At 41.1% G+C, this 22,230-nt stretch overlaps 1 protein-coding gene across 1 annotated transcript in view; it reads left to right on the top strand.

Annotated features, from left to right (window-relative positions):
* Positions 1 to 22,230, top strand: part of robo2 (roundabout, axon guidance receptor, homolog 2 (Drosophila)) — a 451,595-nt gene that overhangs the window by 9,894 nt on the left and 419,471 nt on the right. Inside the window, exon 3 of the mRNA XM_066660320.1 lies at positions 4,745 to 4,876. Coding sequence (XP_066516417.1) covers positions 4,759 to 4,876 — 118 coding nt within the window. The 5' untranslated portion in view covers positions 4,745 to 4,758. The remainder of the gene's footprint in view (positions 1 to 4,744; positions 4,877 to 22,230) is intronic.

The following is a 22,230-nucleotide window of genomic DNA, read 5'->3' as shown; positions in this document are numbered from 1 at the left end:
TGCACTCTTTGCATCATTCTGTCAGAGATTATAGAGTTCATCTGTTTAATTAAAACTAATTTGAAGTACTGCATTTGAAGTTTGGCTGCTTGTAGTAATGCCATAATATTTAGAAATTCATTGGTAATTAATTAAATGCCAAATATGGGGAGATGCAGCCTTCGTAGGTGATGACAGGATCTAAGTCACTTTAGTCTGCTTGCTAAATTGTAGTGTGAAACCAAAACTTACAAGATCAAATATATAGAGTGTAGCAAACACAAACATGGGTTTAGACTTCCTAATGGTTAGAGAGTGGGGCTTAGGATTGAAAGGTCATTGGTTTGAATCCCATGACCAGTGGGAAAATTGGGGGCAGTGGGAGTGAAGGAACAGCACTGTCCTCCTCACTCAATCCATGGCTGAGTTGCCCTTGAGCAAGGCACCGAAAACACAACAGCTACCGGGGCGCCGGGGATGGCTGCCTGCTGCTCTGGGTGTGTTCACAGCCCCTAGTGTGTGTGTTTACTGCCACAGATGCTGAAGATATATTTTGTCACATTTACAGTTAGATGTGGGGAAAAACCTTCTTTTATAACTTTGCTTTCAGTTGCTACAACCCCTTTAGCAGTACTAAACCATCTGGTCTGAGGTGTTGAGACAGTAACATAAAACAAAAGACCCAAAACAGATTTCCAGACAGTTCCGGGAACTGAACAGGCGACACTCAGACCTCAAGCTCGCGACACTTCTCTAACCTCAAAGGCCAAGATGTCACAGTTGAACCAAACACACTATTTTTACTCAAACCCAACAACCTAACATTGTTCCTCACCACAATTTTTCTTTTTCCAAATTCCAGCTTATGTCCTTATGGCCCCATATACAATGGGTATTCTCAGTTGTCTATCGTCAGTTTCTATAAAAGTTAGAGGAACTAGGTCATCATATCTCAAGACTGAGTTATTTACTTAATCTTACATGCCTGATAAATCAGCCTGCGATAATACAATGATAATATACTCTTAAAATCGGTCTTAATTAAAATTCATGTGTCAATATACTTTGAGTGTTTACCTTTTGCATGTTCATTATTGAAGGCATGGGTAGTTTGATGCATTACCTTACAAGAGCTCCTCCTTAGATAAAGGAATCAGTGTTCTTGGCATTCAGGAGTCTAAAATGCCTGTGACAGCTTGTTGAATTGCGGCGGCAAACGACAGCAGTATATTTGCACCCTTGAGACCTATTTCCCTCCTTTGCTTGGCATGGTAAGGTTGTATAATTACAGTTTGACACAATGACTGACAGCTTGTGTATGCTTTTCATCCTTCTCCATCATTTGAAGTATCAGGACCCTGGACAGCTCTTTCTATAGCCTTCTATAGTTTCAGCATGGCACAAATGACAAGATTAAAGTGAAATAATTTTGAGTGACTCAGCACAGCTAACGAAGAATGAAATGGGGTGGGTAATCTTGAACAGGTTGCTGTGTTTGAGTGGCAGCGTGTGTGTTGATCTGGAGGGAAGAGGCAGAAGGAAGGGTTGAAGCTATGTGCAATGTTAATGCCTTGTAAAGGCAGACTGTTCCACTCCAATCTGTTACCTCTGGGCCTGTGGCCAGCAATAAACTGGCCTCTTAACTGAGTCACTGCCCTCTGATTATTCTTCTGAACTGTGTCTGAAATGGAAACTGAAAGACTGTTTTTAATTGAATTGTATTGAAATGGTTGCAATCCAGTTTTGCCTTTACTTCAAATGTAGTTAGGTTCCAAAACTTGTCCAGTGTCTTAAGCATTTGCATATTTATTCAGCAGTGGAGCTACGTGGGTAGTATGAAATCACTCTCCAAAATTGAATGAAATATTTTCCTTGTTAGCAACTCTTAGTTTATCAACACATCCTAATTCTTGTTTTGCCATAAAACCAAGTGTATGGTAAGGGGAAAATGGTTCATTCAGTTTTCAGTGAACAATTCATCTACATTTGGGAGTTCCAGCCAGCGTTTAGCTTTCCATTAGCTATTTTCCTCACAACAGGTTTTTGTGTTATTTGTTTGTAATTGGTGATATTGCCCTGAATCTAAGCTGTTTTCAATACATGATGAATCTGTAAACTTCTCTTTATCTCTTCTCAGATGTAATCAAAGATGTTTACAGCATTGAGACTAACATTGTTTGCTCTAGAACTCTAGAATTCTCCCAACTCTATCTAAAATGCACCCAGAGGTTTTTGAAAAGATCATTCCAAAAATGTCTTTACGAACATTCACCACATCCATATCTTCATTAAAGTTGTGCAATGAATTGGGGAAAATTAGTTACTGAATAATAGTGAATAAAATGGGCTAAAATTCAGCTGTTGTCTAATACATCTTCAGTTATTGAGAGGTTTTGTTCTTTTAAAATCTGTGCAGTCTTTAAAGTTAGACTTGGATGGGAGTTGAGAGAATTTGATAATGTTAGTATAGTTTGGACACCTAAAATGTTTTGAGTGGTCAACTAAAACTTGAGTAGGGAAAACTGGTAAACCAATGAGATTTAGGTTAGCTTTAAAACAATTATAGGGGCTGTCTTGATGGGAGGCCATTTTCAAAATGGCTTAGGGCCTGGGTTTCTTTAGAAGCTGATGGTCAACAAGAAAATGATCTTGTTCCAATCTTCAGAGGTCCTGAAGGATCACAATTTTTCATATTTCTGTGTTCTGGGCAATGAGTTTTAAGGTTAGCCAAGCAGTAAATGTCTAAAATGCTGATGTTTTTGAGTTTATCACTGTGTGACATTGCTATAACCTGTATTTTGTATCCACTTACCTTCAGCCAACTGAATATTTGTAAGAGTTTCACATTTCAACAGCTTTTGCTTTGCAGCTTTCAGTCTTTCTCTGCTGCAGAATGGCAGAATGTAGGCACATATGCAAATATCTGTGTATTTAATTCCTGCTGAGGCTGTATAGATGAGGAAATGTATGGGCGTAATGTAAAATGGAAGGCTATTGATTTTTATGACCACGCAGAGGCATTCCTGTTGTGAAGCACCAGAATGAGTGATGGCACTTAGCGTACCAGGTCAGGTAATGTGCTGGTCAGCGGTCTGACTCTACCACACATTGGGCATTTGTAAAGGGTTGGCAGGTGGTACTGAAGAGTAGGGGAGGGGACTGGAAGTTTTCCAGACTTAGATAAAGCCTAATACTAGGCTGCATGTGTTTTTCCAACAATTTGTCTTCCAGTTTAGTCCTGCAAAATGTTAGACTTGTTTTTCTTAATCCAAACCCTTTCACGCACTTTAAATAAGACATGAACAGGCTATGGTCAGTTGGCATGGCAGTTGACGTACTCTAAATATTCAAATTATCAGCAATAATTCTAGTCTGCGAAATCTGCCAGGTCCCCTTTTAAGCTGCAGTCAATATTGGCAGTTTTTATTTGCTTGTATCTTGGAGAAATAATACTTCATTAAGTGTAATGATGACTACATAAATTTCATGCCTGCATGCACAGCTACAAACTTGTTTTTAAATTTTGATGAATTATCGGTTCATAAAAGCTTTGTGTTTAATGAATGGGCCTTTCAGGGTGGAGACTAATATTTAATACCGGCACACTCAGTGAATTAAAACCAGCTTGGCTTTTTATAGTGAACGTGTCCTCTCAGTGTGCCAGCTTTACATAGAACCGAATCACACGCAGTTTTAACACAATCCATTAGTGGTCAAGACATTGAATTTTGTTCATTTTGATACATTTTCTAAAGCAAATTTTCAGATGTCAGTGTCTCATGGTAATTTTATTTGAGAATTCCCCTTTGATTTGGCACCAATTATGTGCACACGAGTTGAATGAGTGTTAAATTGGTGCATTATAAAGTAGAAGAAATTAGTGCAGACAGTGGCAGTCCAGCCTCTTCTCCTGAGTTCTGATTGTTTGTGTGTTTAAAAGGGGAAAACGAACTCAGCGAGCACAGATGGTTCTGATTAAATTAGGTGAAAATTAGTGACGAAGACAAGGGAACCAGTGAAATTGGCTTAAATCCAAAGCTTTTGCTTTTTGTTCATCAATTCTGTGCTCTTGCCCTGAACGCAGTTATGGGGCTCATTCTCATTTAAAGGAACAAGTGCTGAAAAAAACGGTTGTTCTGAACAGGGCTGTTTTAGAATGATGCTGTGTTGATTTAAACCTTGTGGTACATTGCTCAACACATAACAGAACTTTCATTGGGAATGGACACTCACTCAAACCTGTAACAAAAGGGTGCAGGACCTGGACGTGTCAATGGTCCCAAAACATCTCAGTGATTCTACTTCACTTTTGCATGTCAGGATGTCTATTATACATCATTCTGAAGACATTTGGACATTGTTGAGTAGGGGATTAACATACCCAGAGTCTCTGGAAAGAGATTTTAATAATTATTTTTTTTACATACATTATGAGAACACAGTCAGTGAAATGAGAACTGATTTTCCTAAATCGGTACGAAGAAGGCATTAAAGGCTTTTGTCTTATAAGAATTAATGTCAGATGTAGAAACTGCTGAAATGTTCAGACAAAGCAGTTTATTACCAGTTAGCAAAGTAGTGAATTACAATAATAGTCATCAACAAAAACAAAACAAAACAAAAAATCTTTCAGAAAATAGGACCCTGGGGAAAATTTGTGCCAACAACTCTATTAAACCCAGTACTACTGGGCCAAGCTCAAACACAAGATTGATTATTGGTGAAACGTTTATTCAACCTATTCAATTTTTCTCATCCCCGCCAGCATCCAATGGTCTCATGGCTATGGTCTCGGATAAAGTGGGTCGTACTGCTGTCCGAGACGGGTCTCCTTTCCTTATCACAGTTATTCTCGTGTGGATCCTTCTCTTGAAGTTAGTAGATGCCCAAGTCCAAGGTAAGTGCATGGTCTTTCCTTTGTGCCACACGGCTCTGTGGTATTTAGTCATTCATTGACTAAAGTGTTTCTGAACATTGTCGAACATTACCTGCTGTGATTGCATTTTTGGTGATATTTCTAGCAGCAGGAGCTGCATTTCTGTTCAGGATCTGTGGAACTTGTCCACCGATTGACCAACGCTTGGCTTTAAAAAAAATAATAATGATAATAATAATAATAATAATTTGGTAGGTCTTTTGCTAAATGTATTTAGTTCTATTTTTAGGACAACAGTCAGTTCAGTCTTACTTTAAGAGCATAATACTCATTGTGCTCTTTGCTGTAAAGTTTGTGAATGCTATGATGCTATGTGTAAATGGTTGTGTGCCATTTAGAAATGTTGAAAGCTTGTGATACAAGTTTACTCAAGCAACCTTTGTCTCAGCTAAAAAAAAATTAAAATAAATTGTTTGGTCTTACTTGAGAGGCAGTGCATATACAGAAAGAAATGGATATATTGGTGTTTAGGTAATTAGCATATGTTTAAACTGGAAGCAGCTCAGTCGAAACCCCCTCCCCTCTTTTCCACCTTTCCCTTCAAGAATGTACATATATTTGAATTGTTGCTTGATAGCAGCTCAATAGTTGCAACATTTCCCACACACAGTTTCTTAGTTAATCTTGAAATGGACTTGTAAGGAGGATGTTTTTGTGTTTAATAGTTAAAAAAATTGAAGTCAATTGCCATTCTGCTGAGAATTAAACTTAAATGCAAGATTTTTATGAGTAAAATTTGGCCACAAATTTAAAGTCAGGAATAGAGGAATTTGCTTAACCAATTTAAACCTTGATTTTTTTTTTCTTTACGCTGGAAAGAGAAAGACAGTAGTGGATACAGTGAAGAAAGACATTGTGCTTTACGTTGTTCTTAGAATGCAGAATTCTGGAGTGGAGTCAGAATGTTTTTCTTGCTGTCTGACTAATATTTTTCACACTGCTGTAGCTGTAGAGTAGTGGTAAGCTCTGGGTTTCTGTCCATTTTTAATTGGCATCTCCCAGGGAGACAAGGCCACATTGCCCTCTGCTGTCAGCCCCTGCTCTCACTCCCTCCTCCCCCTGCAGCTTAGCTTATTTATAGCAGAGCCAGGAACTTGTGCACAAAACCATTCCCTCAGTCGGCTCAAGAAGAAAATAATCAGAGAAGTTTCCTCCTTGCCTTTATTGCCAAGTCTTTGTGAAATGAAAATGAAGGCATGCTGAAGGTTAATGCTATGCTTGTTGCTGTGTGGATGCGAGAATGTAACAGAGCTTTGACATGTAGCCCTCACACTAGCAGGTCTGACTAATGCACTTGCCTGTGGTCTACCAGAAATTAAAGGGGTTTGTGGTCAAGGTGAGGGTGTATGCTAGTCACAAGGATCACATGCACTGATGCTGAACAGAAAAGAAATGCATAACAATTAACTGAACAAATGTTCAGGTGTGACAGATGTTGACATCTACTGACATCATACAGTGTAATCTGCTATTAGGAAAGTGAAATTGCTAAACCCTGTTTAGTTTACCCCATACTCTGCCTTTGCCTCTGTTTTGCTTCCTTCAAGAAAAGATTGATGGTTTATACCAGTCTGGGGGTGGCAGGAGACAAGCCCATAAAGTCTCTGCAATGCTACTTCTGAAGTTCACATTTCACAAGGGCAGTAAATTACCTAAAAAAAGGCCAGAGGACAAATCGATGGTTTCACGTCATAAAAAGTAGACTTTAGTTGTTTGCAAACATTTAGGCAGCCTTGTCAAATTTTTATTTTACATTTATATGATATGTTGATATATTGAAAATGGAACCAGTGCAGAGGTTGAGGCAATTCTTAAAAAAATATATTATTCAAAACGTTTCATGTTTGTTTGGTCCATGCTTCATTTTACTTTGAGTAGGTTTATTCATTCATTCATTATCTGTAATCCTTATCCAGTTCAGGGCGGCGGTGGGTCCAGAGCCTACCTGGAATCATTGGGCGCAAGGCGGGAACACACCCTGGAGGGGGCGCCAGTCCTTCACAGAGCGACACACACACAGACATTTTTGAGTCGCCAATGCACCTACCAACACGTGTTTTTGGACTGTGAGACGAAACCGGAGCACCCAGAGGAAACCCATGCAGACACAGGGAGAACACACCAACTCCTCACAGACAGTCACCCGGAGCGGGACTCGAACCCACAACCTCCAGATCCCTGTAGCTGTGTGACTGCGACACCTACCTGCTGCGCCACCATGCTGCCCTTTTATTTTAACTTGCACTTTTTTTCAAGTTAAATCAGTGCCACTCTAAGAATGTACGTACACTCAAAACTCACCATGTTGGGTTTGTGTCATCTTTATGTCTTTAATTTCATTCTGTTCAGCTACTGAAATGTTTTCTGTGCCACAAGTATCTAGTATCTGCGAGCTTGTACCTCCTGTGGTTATTCACCCATAGTGAATATTATCAGGTTACTATGCTTCTTGAATCGTCATTAAGCCAATGCAGGCTCCTGTTGTCTTTGAGAATACAGTATCTAGAACTGGTTGGGGGAGTGTTAATTGCACTTCCTTCATAATGGAGTAGTTATGTATGTTTATTTTTTTCTTCCTGTTCAGCCATGGCTGGATTCCTTTGCCCACTGTGGCTGCCTCCTAACTGCATTACTGATCATCAGTCTTCATTCCTGGTCTGACTGGCTCCTCTGTGATGCTGGTTCAAGTTACAGCTCTGTGCTGCAGGAAGGATAGCTGGAGTACTTAGTCAGTGTATTTTATTCTTATGCAAATGTAAACAAAAAAACACTTCTGTTTGAAGCCTAAAAAAATAGCCGTTTGGTGGGCAGGAAAAATATTATCTTAGTCCACTATTCATAATGAAATGAGAAATAGCAAATGTACCTTTCCTTGCTTGGCTCACTAACACTTGCTACGATAGACCAGGCTTTATAGAATGTTTGCAAAAATCCCATTCAGCATAAGTTGTTGTAACAATCAGGTGTACAGAGTCTATCAAATTTGAGGTCAACTTTGGCTGACAGGCCATATTTGAGCATCCCTGGCAGAGACTGAAATATACAGTAGTTGAATAAAAATTAACTTAGCTGGTCTGTTGAGCTATGCCATATTGAACTGTTCATAATATTGGTATAGTCTTAAAATTATTTTAAAGAATGCATTGAATGTGTGAAAATTGCAATATTATGTCATACTCCAAGAGTATGTTCCAAAAAATGGGTGCGACTTCAGGAGAGTGGAGGTGGTTTGATCGCAAAAAAGGTGTACAAAAAGCCATGGTAAAATGGAAGTTATGCAAGAAGCCTGTAACAACAAAAGGTGGAGAACAACTGCTACATCACCTCAAGCAGAAGCGCAGTTGAGAACAAGGAACCCCAAAACTGTTGAGCATTTGTTACATGTATACTTAAATAAATCATCATAAACATTTTTTGTTGCAATAATATGTTCTTGAAATTTATAAAGTACTTTTTTAGTATTTTGACATTATTGATATTGATATCATTGTCTCCAAAATGCCCTGAAATGTTGTTATATTAGTGCCATATGGCCCACCCCTACTGCCCAGTTCTGTAACTTCTTTCTTCAGTTACTAATGCTTGCAAAAGTATTTTTGCAGTGCTTCAAATTTGGTAAAATGAAAAAAAAAAAAAAAAAAAGAATCTGTTGTTTGTTTTGTCTAACATTATTAAACCAAAAAAAAAAGGACACAGAAAATACTTTGGCTGAATTAAATTTTTATAGGTATGAATGATGCTTTCTACACTGTTTGGAATGTAGTAAAAGAATTTTTTTTAATTATTCAAGTTACACAATTTTGAATCATACCTATATAAACACCATAATAGTGGTTATTAAAGGAGTATCCACCAAAGGCTCTGTTTTTGCAAAGCTATCTGTGTACAGAAATACTGGAAACCTTCAAACACTTACATGGCACTGCATAAATAAATAGAAACAGCAAACATAAGTCAATATTATCTACCTATAGAGAAAGAACAAAGCAGGTTCCTCATCTCTTTTCATGATTTTCAACATTTGGAGGCCTGTCTTTGCAGTGTCTCAAGAAAGCCTAACATGTCTGACCAAACCACTCGTTTGTAGTCTCCACCTCCCCACCCACCCAAACTCTTTTGATGACAGTAGGGTTTTATAAACAAATTAGACTGGTTTCCAGTACACAGAGTGGAGAGCTAGAAAATGGTGAGGAAATATCTTCTGAATTTTATAAAAGAGATTTATTACAATTGCGAGCTTTGAAGGTTTGACAGAATGAGCACATCAGGTTAATGTTATTACATGGTGGATCTAAATTGTATAACTAACTAAATTTACAGGATAATAGTGTTCAATAACAAGTAATTTCACTGTAGTTATACATTCAAGCTTCATATGCACTGGTAAAGCAAACAGTATTTCAGTGCTTTGCTGTATATTTGAGTAACAGTGCCTCTCAATACAGATATGGTCTGAAAATGGAAGCACCCAGTAGCAGAAATAATTAAACAAAATCCTATGCCAATTAAACTTCGTTTTGAAGTCTAAACTGGAATGGGCTCTTATAGGAACTGTGAGCAGCCCCTACAGCTTTCTTCTTCACTGATTGCTGAAATATTTTGTTGAAGCAATACCACTGGGGCTAATGTGAATTTATAAACTGCAGCAAGCTTCATGTAGTACCTGGGGTGGTTATTTGCAAACCTAATTGTCTTCTGATTTCAGTGTATTTGCCCATTGCTGTTATGAGGTGTGAACGTGTTGATTTCATTGCTGTATGACTGCTTTGGTGAGAATTACTCAGTATGTCTGTCCGCACAGTCATGAGTCTCTGGAGTTTAAACCGAACCTGAGATTTATCTCAGCACTGTGTGATCAGTATATCATGCTACACTGCAAACAGCTGTACTGCCAGATGCACTCTCCCCAGGTCCCAGAGTAACACGCGCACACACAGCCAAACTCAATCTCACTCTTATGCTGCCTGTATCCTGTTAAGGGCGCATGAAGATGTTCTTCCTCATTTATGTTGCCTTGCAATGCTGGATACTGTCACCCTTTCTTAATTCCTTGGATGAACTGAGGTCCCATAATATATCAAGTCAAGTAGGCTCACTCAGGAACAGTTTGGGAATCTAATTTAACTGATTTTCAAGGCTTATTTTACAAGTTCCAACTCATCCGCAGGGTAAGCCATATACTCTGCGTCAAGTCAATGCAGAAGCATAAATAAACCTTAACTCTACCATGTACTAAATCCCCCGCCAGTGCCTAAGCAGCCATTGTCATTCAATGCTGCCGCTTTAATGCATCCTCTTACTGCATGTTTAATTGTCCACATCGGAATGTCCATTGAAGTGTTCAGTAAATTCAGTTAATATCCTAATAATCAACAAAAATAGCCTGACATAGTAATACAGGTTTTATGCCCACATCATGGACTTGAACGTTAGAGATTTATTTACCATTCTGCCTTTTGGAGACACCAATTGACACACCAAAAATGTGTGTATGCAAGGTATAAAATGTGAGAAGGACTGGAATATGCAACATTTCTTTACATTGTTTACTTGAGGTACTTTTTTAAAAGTGATAGGACAATGGGGGTTGTATATAATCATCACGTAATGTCTGAAAACTCGTATGTTGCTTAAATAGCAAGTCCTTTCTGTTAACGCTCTGAGCCATAAATAAGCTCTTTAGACATTTAGAGGTCTTGTGTCTGCTCTGATATTATTTCACTCAGAACTTGCCATTAATTAGCAAAGTAAACACACATGTAGATTGTTGCAGCATAAATCAGTTTCTGGGGAAATGATATGCAATGTATCAGAGAGAATTATTACAGCAAAATAAATCCAGAGCATAAGTGTTCTTTAACCCATCTACAGAAGGTTTTGTGGATTCATCATAGAAATTGCTCCCAGTTGTCCATTAGATGGCTGCCCCTCCTCGCTGCCTGAAATAAATGGGTGGGTGATTGATATTATGGGCAGAAAATGCTGAGCTATGTCAGTTGAAAACAAAACTGAAGTGAAATAGAGTGGGCTTGCATCTAACACACTGCAAGGGTCAATTTGTTAAATGTAGTGCTTTTGAGTTATTAATGCCACAGAAATGCATTTCTTAGTGTGTTTTTGGGCAGTGATGGCTCCATATGGCCAATAAATATTAACTTTAACATCGCTCATACAATAGATGCGGTATGCAATACTACTATTCATCACAAAATGGTCTCTTATTTGTACTCTTGTGAGTCATGTGTCATATGAACTGAATCACATTAGTTTCTGATGTGACCTTCAGTCTGCTGATCGAGCTTGGCTCTGTTCAATAATGTGCAGGAAAGAATGGGGAACCTGCACTATCCTTAACAGTTGAAAAATATCATGTCACACTGTAGCCTTCTATTGCAGCGTGCCAACCATTTACTGTATTACTTATAGGCAAATTTCAAGATTAATACTGTACTTACAAAGTCCTTTATCTTTGAGTTTATTATATTTGGCAGCAGCTTCATTTTACACTGCACGTTTTATTTGTTATTAAATGAGTGTGCTCTCAATTGTGCATGTTCATGTTAGTGTATTATTTAAAGTATAATACATTCTGTAAACTTTCAAGAAAGTTTATCACAATGTTCAATGTCAGAAATCAGAAATGTAAAGAACAACCAATTTGAACATGTTGTATTAGTTTCTTTATCATGAAGATTTGAATTAAATGGCAGACATATGAAGCAAAAATTGCAAGCAGCCGAAGTGGGTTGTTTCTATATTTATTTACACAATCCTGGAAACAAAACATAATTGTTGCCTGTAAACTTTTGACACTCAGCATAATTAGTTTTTAGCTTTGCTATTAACCTCCTTGATAATGGTGTGTACACAGTGGATACTAAGCTAACTCTTGTGTTCACATTTTATGTAAATTCCTACCTTTTATATGCAGCTTGTTGTGATAAATTGTAAATAAACTGTTATCTGGTTTATACACAAGGTACTGCACAAGTTTGCTTTATATTTTACTTAAATGTTTGTTCACAGTATTTACTTTCTATGACATGGCTTTTATTGCGTGGCATTCTTGTACATTTTACAATGGTGTTTATTAAAAATGTTTTCTAAATGGTGCCTTGCTGACTCTAACCTGCTTCTAAATTTGAATAACCTGTTATAATTCCCAAGGCTTTTGTTCACTCTTTATTTTGCTGCACAGATTTAGTCTGTGTGGCCATTTGACTGTGTGACCAGTCATTGTGTCCTGTTGCTATGTGGGCGTTCAACCAATGACTACATTTAAATGTGCAAATCCAAGTTGCAGAAATAGAAAAATGAAAACACAACACTTGCGAAAGGTCTTCTGATTGACATTTGTTGCTATGCTCATTGTTACTGTTGTGACAAAACCTTTATTTCTCAAATGGTTGCTTTAAAGCCACTGTCCGCTTATATTCATCCTAACCATTATGTTCTGTGATGAATGGTGGCTAGTGGTGGAGGCTTGTGATGCAAACCCATTTATATTTTCTTTTAAAAAATGTTCTAAAGTATATAATAATAATAATAATAATAATATAGAAGAAACATCTATGACAAAGAAAAAATAAGAAACAATGTAAGAGTAACATAAAAAAAAACATAAAAATGAGTGCACATTGACTATAGAAGTTCATGAGCCCTGTCCCTTCTCCTATTATGTTTATTGAACATTTAATTCAAAGTTATTTTGGACCAATTTTGCTTATCTATTTAGTATACACTGCTCATCCAAAAGTTCTTCTGAAATCAAGGGGAAAAAAAGAGGGCATCTACAATCGTGGGGAAATGCTGTTTTCTTTGGTTTGTTTATATTCACAATCTCCATGTCTTACGGTGGAACAATATGTTTGAGGGGGAAAAATGATTGTACGCAGCTGCAGTTTAACGTGTCTGGATTTTATTCACTGTTTTAATTACCACAGAAACTCATTTGTAGCTGGATTTGTTTATTTTTGTAACACTTTGTAGTAAGTCAGTTAGCCTTCTCTTGAATTTGGTCAAATTTTAACCTTAAGTAATCTGAAATAGCAAAAAATAAAAAATAAAAATATTACCCACCTATGGAGCAGGTGTAGATCAATATCCTCATCTCGCATTTTAATTTCAAAGTTTGGAGTCCTCTCAGTTTGTCTAAAAAACAGACAGATTAACAACTTTGCCTCATTCAAGTGCTCTTTCACTCCAGAGAACACTGTTCTTCAGCATATTTAAGAGATTTTGCTAGTTGAGTTAAATGTGATTTAAACTTTATTTTTTAAACTTTAATCTTAGACTTGCATTTTTCAGATTTTCATATTGTTTGGGCCCTGGTCCGTACCAGGTTGCTTTTGCCAGGTCATGCCAGGTCCGTTGGCAATAGCTGTTTGTCTTTATAATCACAGAAGGATATTGGGAGCAGAAGGCGCATTTAATCCTGGCCGAGAGGATGCTAATGTTTTTAAAGTCTGTGTGGGAGAGTGCAGGTTGTCAGCCAGACTGATTCTATTAAGCTGTGTAACACATCTGCTCTAAACAGCTTCGGCATCACACTGTCACCCAGACTTTTGCTCATGAGGGGCATGTCGTCTTGAATATGTACCTCTTATAAATTCTCAAAGCAGTATTCTGAGTGTGGGACATGTGAACCAACATTAAACTCAACAGAGAAATACATGTATCATTCAGGAACTAGACATTGCATGAGATTTTATAAAAACAAGGCAGTTAAGTCTCAGAATAAGTGAAGAACAAATGTACTGAATTTAAATAATGCCACTGTGCAGCACAGTGGAACAGGTCATGTCAGACCTCCAGGGTTCTAGGGCTGCAGGTACAGTCCATGCTTCAGGTCGCTGTCTATGAAGAGTTCTAGCTGTGTCTGAGTGGGTTTCTCCTGGGTGCTCTGGTGGCAAGGCATGGTCGGTTGATTGGCTGTGCAAAAGGTCTCAAAGTGTGATTTGCATGAGTGTGATGAGCTGTGATGGATTGACACCTTTACCAGTGTGAATTCCTGCTTTGCACCTGGTGATTCCAGGGAGACGCAAGGCCCACAGCAACCCTGAACAGTATGAAGGGTAGCAGGAAGAGGAAGAATGAATGGCTGTTTTACAGTTCTGTATCTGTTAAACAAGGCTCATTTTTCCACTAAAGTCAGTGCACTAATGCCCTCTAGTGGTTGCAGATGACTGTGCATCTAAATGAAATTTCTTACACTGACTGAGCTGATCAGTAGCTGGGACCTGGGCTTCATTTCTGCTGTCAGTCTTGTCAAACCTGCATTGTGTATTTGTGTTAAAATCTTACAGTAATTCTGATGGACCTACCTCTCTAATGGCATCAAATTATAAACCTTTCCCCTAGTATCTCTTAGCCTTCAGAAATTGGACCAAAAAACCTATGCTGTGATCCACTGACCTTATTAGAGATGCACTAATAAGTGGACTAATAGTGGACAGATGCCTATATGATGTTTGTCGTGAGTTTATCAGTGCCATTTCTAGTACATTGCCATACCCTGTAAATATGTAGAAACTTGGATTAGAATAACATAAAAATAGGAGGTTTTATTCAATGGCTGAAAACACAGTAAAAATAAGCTATTGACATTTTATTAACACAGAATTACCTGAACATTGTGCTTTTCCAGAATACAATAAACATTTAGTCAGATATTGACTTTTGGTTCAGTCATCTGACCGATGTATATATGTTCTAGCAAATATCTGCTGTGATTATGATGTAACTAAAATGTTATGCTTCCCAGATCAGAATCTCTTTGTGGGGAAATGTTACATTTACAAGAGGTTTGTTTTGAGAGCACATGTATGGGATTATAAACAAAGAGAGAACGTAAGTACACGCTATAACAATAAAGCTAAAATATTAGTTTCACCATGTGCAGTAGTGCAGCGTGCTATCTGTTGAACAACTGATTGCTCTTGGACATGTTTATGTTTGACCCATCTTTCCAACTGATTTGATGGGATCATTTTTTCTACGAGTCAGTGCCACTACTGTACTTTTTAAAATAAACATTTGAAAAGTGATGCACTTGAACTAGAGCTGTTGTCACACTCACGTCCCGTTTAGTCTGTTTTCTCTTTCTCCGCACATGGCTTTGTTTTGTTTATCTCCATGTCTCCGCCTCCTCGTCTTTTCCCTTGTTATCCGTTTCAGCTGTTTCTCGTTTGTTAGTGTATTTAAGCCCTCTCGTCTCACTTCCTCTTGTCGTTCATTGTTCTCGGTTCCTGGTTTCGTGTTCTTTGTTCCTTGTTACACGCTTTGTACCTTGTTCCGCGTTCATAGTTCTCATGTTGTTCTTCGTATGGTTCGTTTGTTCTTCGTGTTCTTCTTCGTGTTGTTTGCCTCGTTTCTAGTGCTCGTTTCATGCCCGCTTCCTGTTCTAGTTCGTTTGTGTTTGTTTTGTAAATAAAGTCTGTGTTATTAGCGTTTGCGTCCGCCCTCCGTCTGTCCGCACCCCTCATCCCTTCACGCCCCTTACAGAATGAACGACCCAAAGATGGACGCAGCTAGCACGGACTTTTCCTTCGAAGAGACGTTCAGGAGAGTCCAGGAGTCGCTAACGGTAAGGGTGGGGGATCAACCTGCTGCCCTGCCGTCCTTTATGGGAGTTCCCTCTGAGTTTGAGGGAACTTCAAACGTTGAGGGTTTCCTGCTGCAGTGCCAACTGTACCTTAATTACCTGACTGTTCCAGCGCCACATGAATTTATTAAGGTAATGTTCATGAGATCCCTTCTTAAAGGGATAGCACTGCAGTGGGCTGATCACGTGCTGAGAGAAAGAACCCTGCATATTACAGTAGAGACCTTTAGCGAATTATTGAGAGCCAGATTCTCGCGATCGACTCTCGAGGTCAGCTCCGCAGGACCCTCTGCTCCCGAGGACTGTCCCCTCAAGTCCGGGGAAATTTTTGGGGGGGGGTTACGGGTTGGGGCTGTTAGCCTTCAGCCTCAGGACGACGGAGGAGAGGCTAACAGAGGCGCACCTCTAGGGGATCTCGTGAGTGCGCCTGTTAAACCCCCTAAACCCTTTAAAGCCCCAGCGCGAGCCCGGCGAGCAGCAGAGGCTCCCCTCAACGCAAAAGCGGCGCAGCCAGCCGCTCCTCTCTTCGTAAAAGCGGCACAGCCAGCCGCTCCCCTCTTCGTGAAAGCGGCGCAGCCAGCCGCTCCCCTCTTCGTGAACGTGGCGCAGCCAGCCGCTCCCCTCTTCGTGAACGCGGCGCAGCCAGCCGCTCCCCTCTTCGTGAACGCAGCGCAGCCAGCCGCTCCTCTCAGCGTGAAAGCGGCGCAGCCAGCCGCTCCTCTCAGCGTGAAAGCGGCGCAGCCAGCCGCTCCTCTCAGCGTGAAAGCGGCGCAGCCAGCCGCTCCTCTCACCGTGGACGACGTCGCAGATTCCTCTGCCTTCGTGGACGTCGTCACAGCTTCTCCTGTCTCCGTGGACGACGTCGCAGACTCCTCTGCCTCCGTGGACGTCGTCGCTGCAGGTTCCCCTGTCTCCGTGGACGACGTCGCTGCAGGTTCCCCTGTCTCCGTGGACGACGTCGCTGCAGGTTCCCCTGTCTCCGTGGACGTCGGTCGCTGCAGGTTCCCCTGTCTCCGTGGACGACGTCGCTGCAGGTTCCCCTGTCTCCGTGGACGACGTCGCTGCAGGTTCCCCTGTCTCCGTGGACGTCGTCGCTGCAGGTTCCCCTGCCTCCGTGGACGTCGTCGCTGCAGGTTCCCCTGCCTCCGTGGACGACGTCGCTGCAGGTTCCCCTGTCTCCGTGGACGACGTCGCTGCAGGTTCCCCTGTCTCCGTGGACGACGTCGCTGCAGGTTCCCCTGTCTCCGTGGAGGTCGTCGCAGGGTCTCCAGTCTCCATGGGTGCGGCTCCCTCAGCCGCTCCTCTGCTCGTGCAAGCGGCGCGACCAGCCGCTCCTCTGCCCGAGACTGTTGCTACGGCCGTGTCTGCCCCGGTAACTGTAGATACGGTCACTTCTGGTCGTACCCGGAGGACGGCCCCAAGGACTCTGGGGTCGATCCCCAGAACTGTGCCCAGGCTGGTTCCTCGGACTGCCCCGCAGACATTTGCCAGTCCTGGGCACCCCCTTGTTATTTTGATTCCTATATCTGTCCCTGTCTTGATTCCTGTCTCTGTGCTTGTCCCTGTACCCTTGTCAGCTTTTACTTTTATTCCTGTCCCTGTCACGGTGTTCGTCTCTGTCCCCGTAAACCTTCTGATCCCGGTTCCCCTGCCAAGTCCTGTCCAATCTCCTGTCTCTGGTTCTGTCCTGTCCCCAGTTATGTCCCCTGTTTCGTCACCAGTCTTTGCTCCTGTCCGTTCCCAGCACCAAACCCCAGTCCAGTCCCAGTTACCTGTCCCGTCTCCTGTTCAGTCCCCTTTGCAACCCTCCGCCCTGTCGCATGTCCAGTCCTCGTTCCCTTCCTATGTTAAGCAGCCTGTCCAGTCCAAGTCTCAGTCCCCTGTCTCTGCCCCTGTCCTGCATCAGTCCCCGTTTCCACCTGCTGTCCTGTCTCAGGTTCAATCCTCTGTCCGGTCTCCAGTCCAGTCCCGTCACCCAGTCCTGTCACCGGTCCTGCCTCATGTCCAGCACACTGTCCACGTCCCGTTTCTAGTTCTGTCCCCAGTCCGTTCTCTTCGTTTCAGCGCTTTGCCACCCGTCTTTAGTCTTCTGTTCTGTCCTTATTCTAGTCTCTTGTCTCCTGCCCCACGGTTCCTTGTCTTAGTCTCTTGTTTTCCATGCTCCCTCCTGCGCCAGCTTCTGGGGGGTCTAGGTTACGCGCCCCGGGAGTTGCGCGTTCAGGAGGGGGCATCTGTCACACTCACGTCCCGTTTAGTCTGTTTTCTCTTTCTCCGCACATGGCTTTGTTTTGTTTATCTCCATGTCTCCGCCTCCTCGTCTTTTCCCTTGTTATCCGTTTCAGCTGTTTCTCGTTTGTTAGTGTATTTAAGCCCTCTCGTCTCACTTCCTCTTGTCGTTCATTGTTCTCGGTTCCTGGTTTCGTGTTCTTTGTTCCTTGTTACACGCTTTGTACCTTGTTCCGCGTTCATAGTTCTCATGTTGTTCTTCGTATGGTTCGTTTGTTCTTCGTGTTCTTCTTCGTGTTGTTTGCCTCGTTTCTAGTGCTCGTTTCATGCCCGCTTCCTGTTCTAGTTCGTTTGTGTTTGTTTTGTAAATAAAGTCTGTGTTATTAGCGTTTGCGTCCGCCCTCCGTCTGTCCGCACCCCTCATCCCTTCACGCCCCTTACAGCTGTGCCATATGTGAAAATCATTTTTGATAATATCGATGATAAAATCCTCATCATAATAGCGATTTTCACACTTGTGTAATGATATCATGCAGTTACTCATGGCATGTGTTCATTGCATGAGTTGTTTAGGCACAGCAATGCAGAACTCATTTTCACTGTACTTGTTGAAGAGTTTGATATTTTGTAACCAGATCACCTCCACACTACAGAAGTCACTCTCCTTTTGAAACTATGTACAACAAACTGCTGTAATATCTAAAATATGCAATGAGACAATAACAACAAAACAAAATACATCTCATTTGTTTCACCACTTCAAGAAGAAGCACCCAGTTGAGTATGAGGATAGTCAGAATGTAGTTCTAAACAAAGAAGACAGACTACACTGACTCATCATTTATTCATTCATTGTCTGTAACCCTTATCCAGTTTAGGGTCATGGTGGATTCAGAGCCTACCTGGAATCAATGGGCGCAAGGCGGGAATACACCCTGGAGGGGGCGCCAGTCCTTCACAGGGCAACACACACTCACACCTACGTACACCCTTGGGTCGCCAATCCACCTACCAACGTGTGTTTTTGGACTGTGGGAAGAAACTGGAGCACCCGGAGGAAACCCATGCGGACACAGGGAGAACACACCACACTCCTCACAGACAGTCACCCGGAGGAACCCCACACAGAGACACAGGGAGAACACACCACACTCCTCACAGACAGTCACTCTGAGGAAACCCATGCAGACACAGGGAGAACACACAAACTCCTCACAGACAGTCACCCAAAGGAAACCCACGCAGACACAGAGAGAACACACCACACTCCTTACAGACAGTCACCCAGAGGAAACCCACGCAGACACAGGGAGAGCACACCACGCTCCTCACAGACAGTCACCCAGAGGAAACCCACGCAGACACAGGGAGAACACACAAACTCCTCACAGACAGTCACCCAAAGGAAACCCACGCAGACACAGAGAGAACACACCAAACTCCTCTGACTCATCATCTTCTTCTTTTGTTATTTACTGTGACTTTTCTTGTACTTTTCTGAACTTTAGATTTATCTCTAATTTGTACAGAATCAGAATCTTGGTAATTTATTGTTTACAAATAATCCTAATTTTAGAATTATATTTTCTACTGAATTTTGTTGCAATAGGATTTTCTTGAAATTAAGGTTTTTCAGTATTGTCATATTGCCAAGAATACTATCACCCAAACTAAAATACTAAAATCTTGTGATGATATTTTAGGGCCATGTTGCCAACTCCTAGCTAAATCTATTGGATCTATGTATCTATGTAAAGCTGGTCTAGGCTAGAACATCAGGCACTGTTGTAGAGAGATAATGTATTTATTTATTTATTATTTATTTATTACATTTCAGAACAGTTTGGGTTGTTTTCAGCTTAGTTTCTTCATATGATTTACAAACGAGGCCTGCAAGAATGGGAAAACCTGGTTCTTCACAAGTCCTTATGATCATAACATTTTGCAACCTCATTTGCAAGTACAACCTCATTATTAAGAGACTGAAGCCTCATACTCATGCTGTCATTGTTCATGAATGTTGGTTGTAGTGGCTGTGACATAGTCAAGTCTCATAAATTACCTGTACATCAGGATATATATAAATAATCTGGTGAAATTATGGGCATATTTACGACACAACTAAATCCTGCTTTTAAGAAGTCCACCTTCATTAAATTGCAGAGATCACCTTGACATTACTGAGCTATGTGATGCTAACATAGCTGTGCAGGCTGGTGTCTTCTCACGCTTGTCAATAGTGAGGGTCATGAAACATTATGGGGGAGCTCATGAACACAATAGCACTTAGGCAGCCCTGCACGGCATTGTGGGTGACCCAGTGTACTTCAGAAACACTCTGCAAGCCCCATTAACTCTTCCTCCACTCGTTCTTCTAGAGTACAGGTTTTCTTTAATGGAAATGTTAGTGATCTTTATTTCCATATAAATGAAAAGAGTGGCTGTAATGCTCAGTAAAAGTGGTTTTCTGTCGAGGGATGTCTATGGAGTGTTTTTGCTTCATAACCCTGAGATAATAAGTGACGCTAATAGTTAATATGTACCTCTTTTAATAGAAGCAATTTCATATACCTATACACACCTATTGTCAGAGAAAGAACATTATTTTAGTAATTGTCCCTTACAGGACTATAGCCTTTGTGGGTCCCCTGCAGACATACAATTTCCCACTTTTATTGTGTTTTGATGGTCCAATCATGGTGAAAAATACAAAGAGATTATCATTTTTTAAATGTGAAAATGTATTAGTTTTAAATAGAATTGTGTTCTTTTTTTTTTGGGGGGGGGGGGGGGGTGTCCATTGTGACCCAAAACGTGCTGGTTAAATCTAATGGAACTGCTTTGATTGGCACTCACGTCCGCCCTTTCTGATAAACACACAGAAGTATGATGGAACATGTTGCTGTTGATATGATCCACCCTGAGGGAAATGTTACAATTACACAAGAAAAGCTCAGAGCTGACCTTTAACCTTTAGAGTGCCTCCATCTCTGGCTGTTTTGGTCCTCGGAGACCCAGACTGATCTCTGTGGAGACCCTGCAGGCTAAAACCATTCGCAACCTCCTGGGTTTCAGCTTTTAGGGTCATTTTATGAACTGGTGTCACGTTTTTCAGGTTTGAGTGCAGGGTTTTTAACGTCTAATATTATTCAAATGACATTCATGAGCGTTTGCTCAAGGCAACCAAACTGCAAGCATGAAGACAGTAGATTTGACAATGTTTCGTAGGAGTGTAGTAATGTTATCAATCCATATTACAGTGTCAAGACCAGCCTTAAATCCACCATCTTCAACACGTTCTAGTTCTGTGTTTGCTGAAAGCAGAGGCTCAGGGTGACATTGGAAAGGAACTTTGTCTTCCATGCATCACATGCTCGTCAAGTGTTGCAGTGGCTGTAGATTAATGAGTGTGTAAGCTGATTATGCTGGGCTGTACATCATGTCTGTCTGCTGCTTTGGCTGTCCATAGCTCAGACCCACCCCAATATCTTATATCACTCCAGCATTTATCCATTCACTTCTCACTCTCTGGCATATTTTCAAGCTCCTGATCCAAGCCTAATCAAACCAGACAAATGGCATTATCTCACACACTCTTAGTGCAAGTTATGGTAGAGGCACATTCTCACTAAACTTACACTCTCAATGCACATTCGGGTGTACCTTCTCCAGAAGAAGTGATTATTTATGATCTTCAACAGGGTCAAACGATGTCTTTGCCTTTTTCTTTCCATACTGCATTCACTTAACACTTTAAAATGGTTTCAGTTTTTAGAACATCGATCCTAACACTAATATTAAGTAACCCCTGGGACTAGATAAATGTATTATATTTTGAAACAGCACCGGTGACTTCAGTGTTGTGCGTAAGCGGACCATTCCAGTAACAAAGGTGCAGTGAGTGTGTTGTAGACCTGGAATCCTCTCTCCCCTCCACCACTCTATCTGCAGTGTCAGCGACCAAGAGCATCAAACCTACTTATGGAGATACTATTAAAATAATTCTCTCCAGATTGCAAAAATGAAACTGTCTCTTTCTGCCTGACTATATAAAGTATGTGGAGCACACCTGTGATGTCACAGCAAAATACCCCAAGGAGAAATGTTTTCTCTCAAAGTTGTTTGTTTGTTTCATTCCGTGTTGTGCTACAACAGCCCTGAAGCTTGCATTTTTATCTCATGTGTCTGCATGCTTGCTCATAAATCTCTCTGCTTGTTTGCAGTATGGCCCGACTGTGGGCTTGAGGGTGATGGGCGCTTCTAATGGTAAGAGAAAGGGCAAAAGCTCAGCTTCCTTATGCCTGGAGACTTACAGGACTTTGTCAGGCTATTAATGCACTAGTTTTAGTATGGACTCAGGGTTTCCCTGTGAAAAGGACAAGTTGTTTCTTTTCAACAGGATTCTTGGATCCTATCTATATAGCTATTTTGCTATTCCGTTTTTTAGTGCCTCTTTCAGTTGCATTTAAACAGTAATTATGTGACA

Source organism: Hoplias malabaricus, chromosome 1 (assembly GCF_029633855.1).
Source record: "Hoplias malabaricus isolate fHopMal1 chromosome 1, fHopMal1.hap1, whole genome shotgun sequence".
Taxonomy (NCBI): domain Eukaryota; kingdom Metazoa; phylum Chordata; class Actinopteri; order Characiformes; family Erythrinidae; genus Hoplias; species Hoplias malabaricus.
This window is presented reverse-complemented; position numbering and strand designations above follow the sequence as displayed.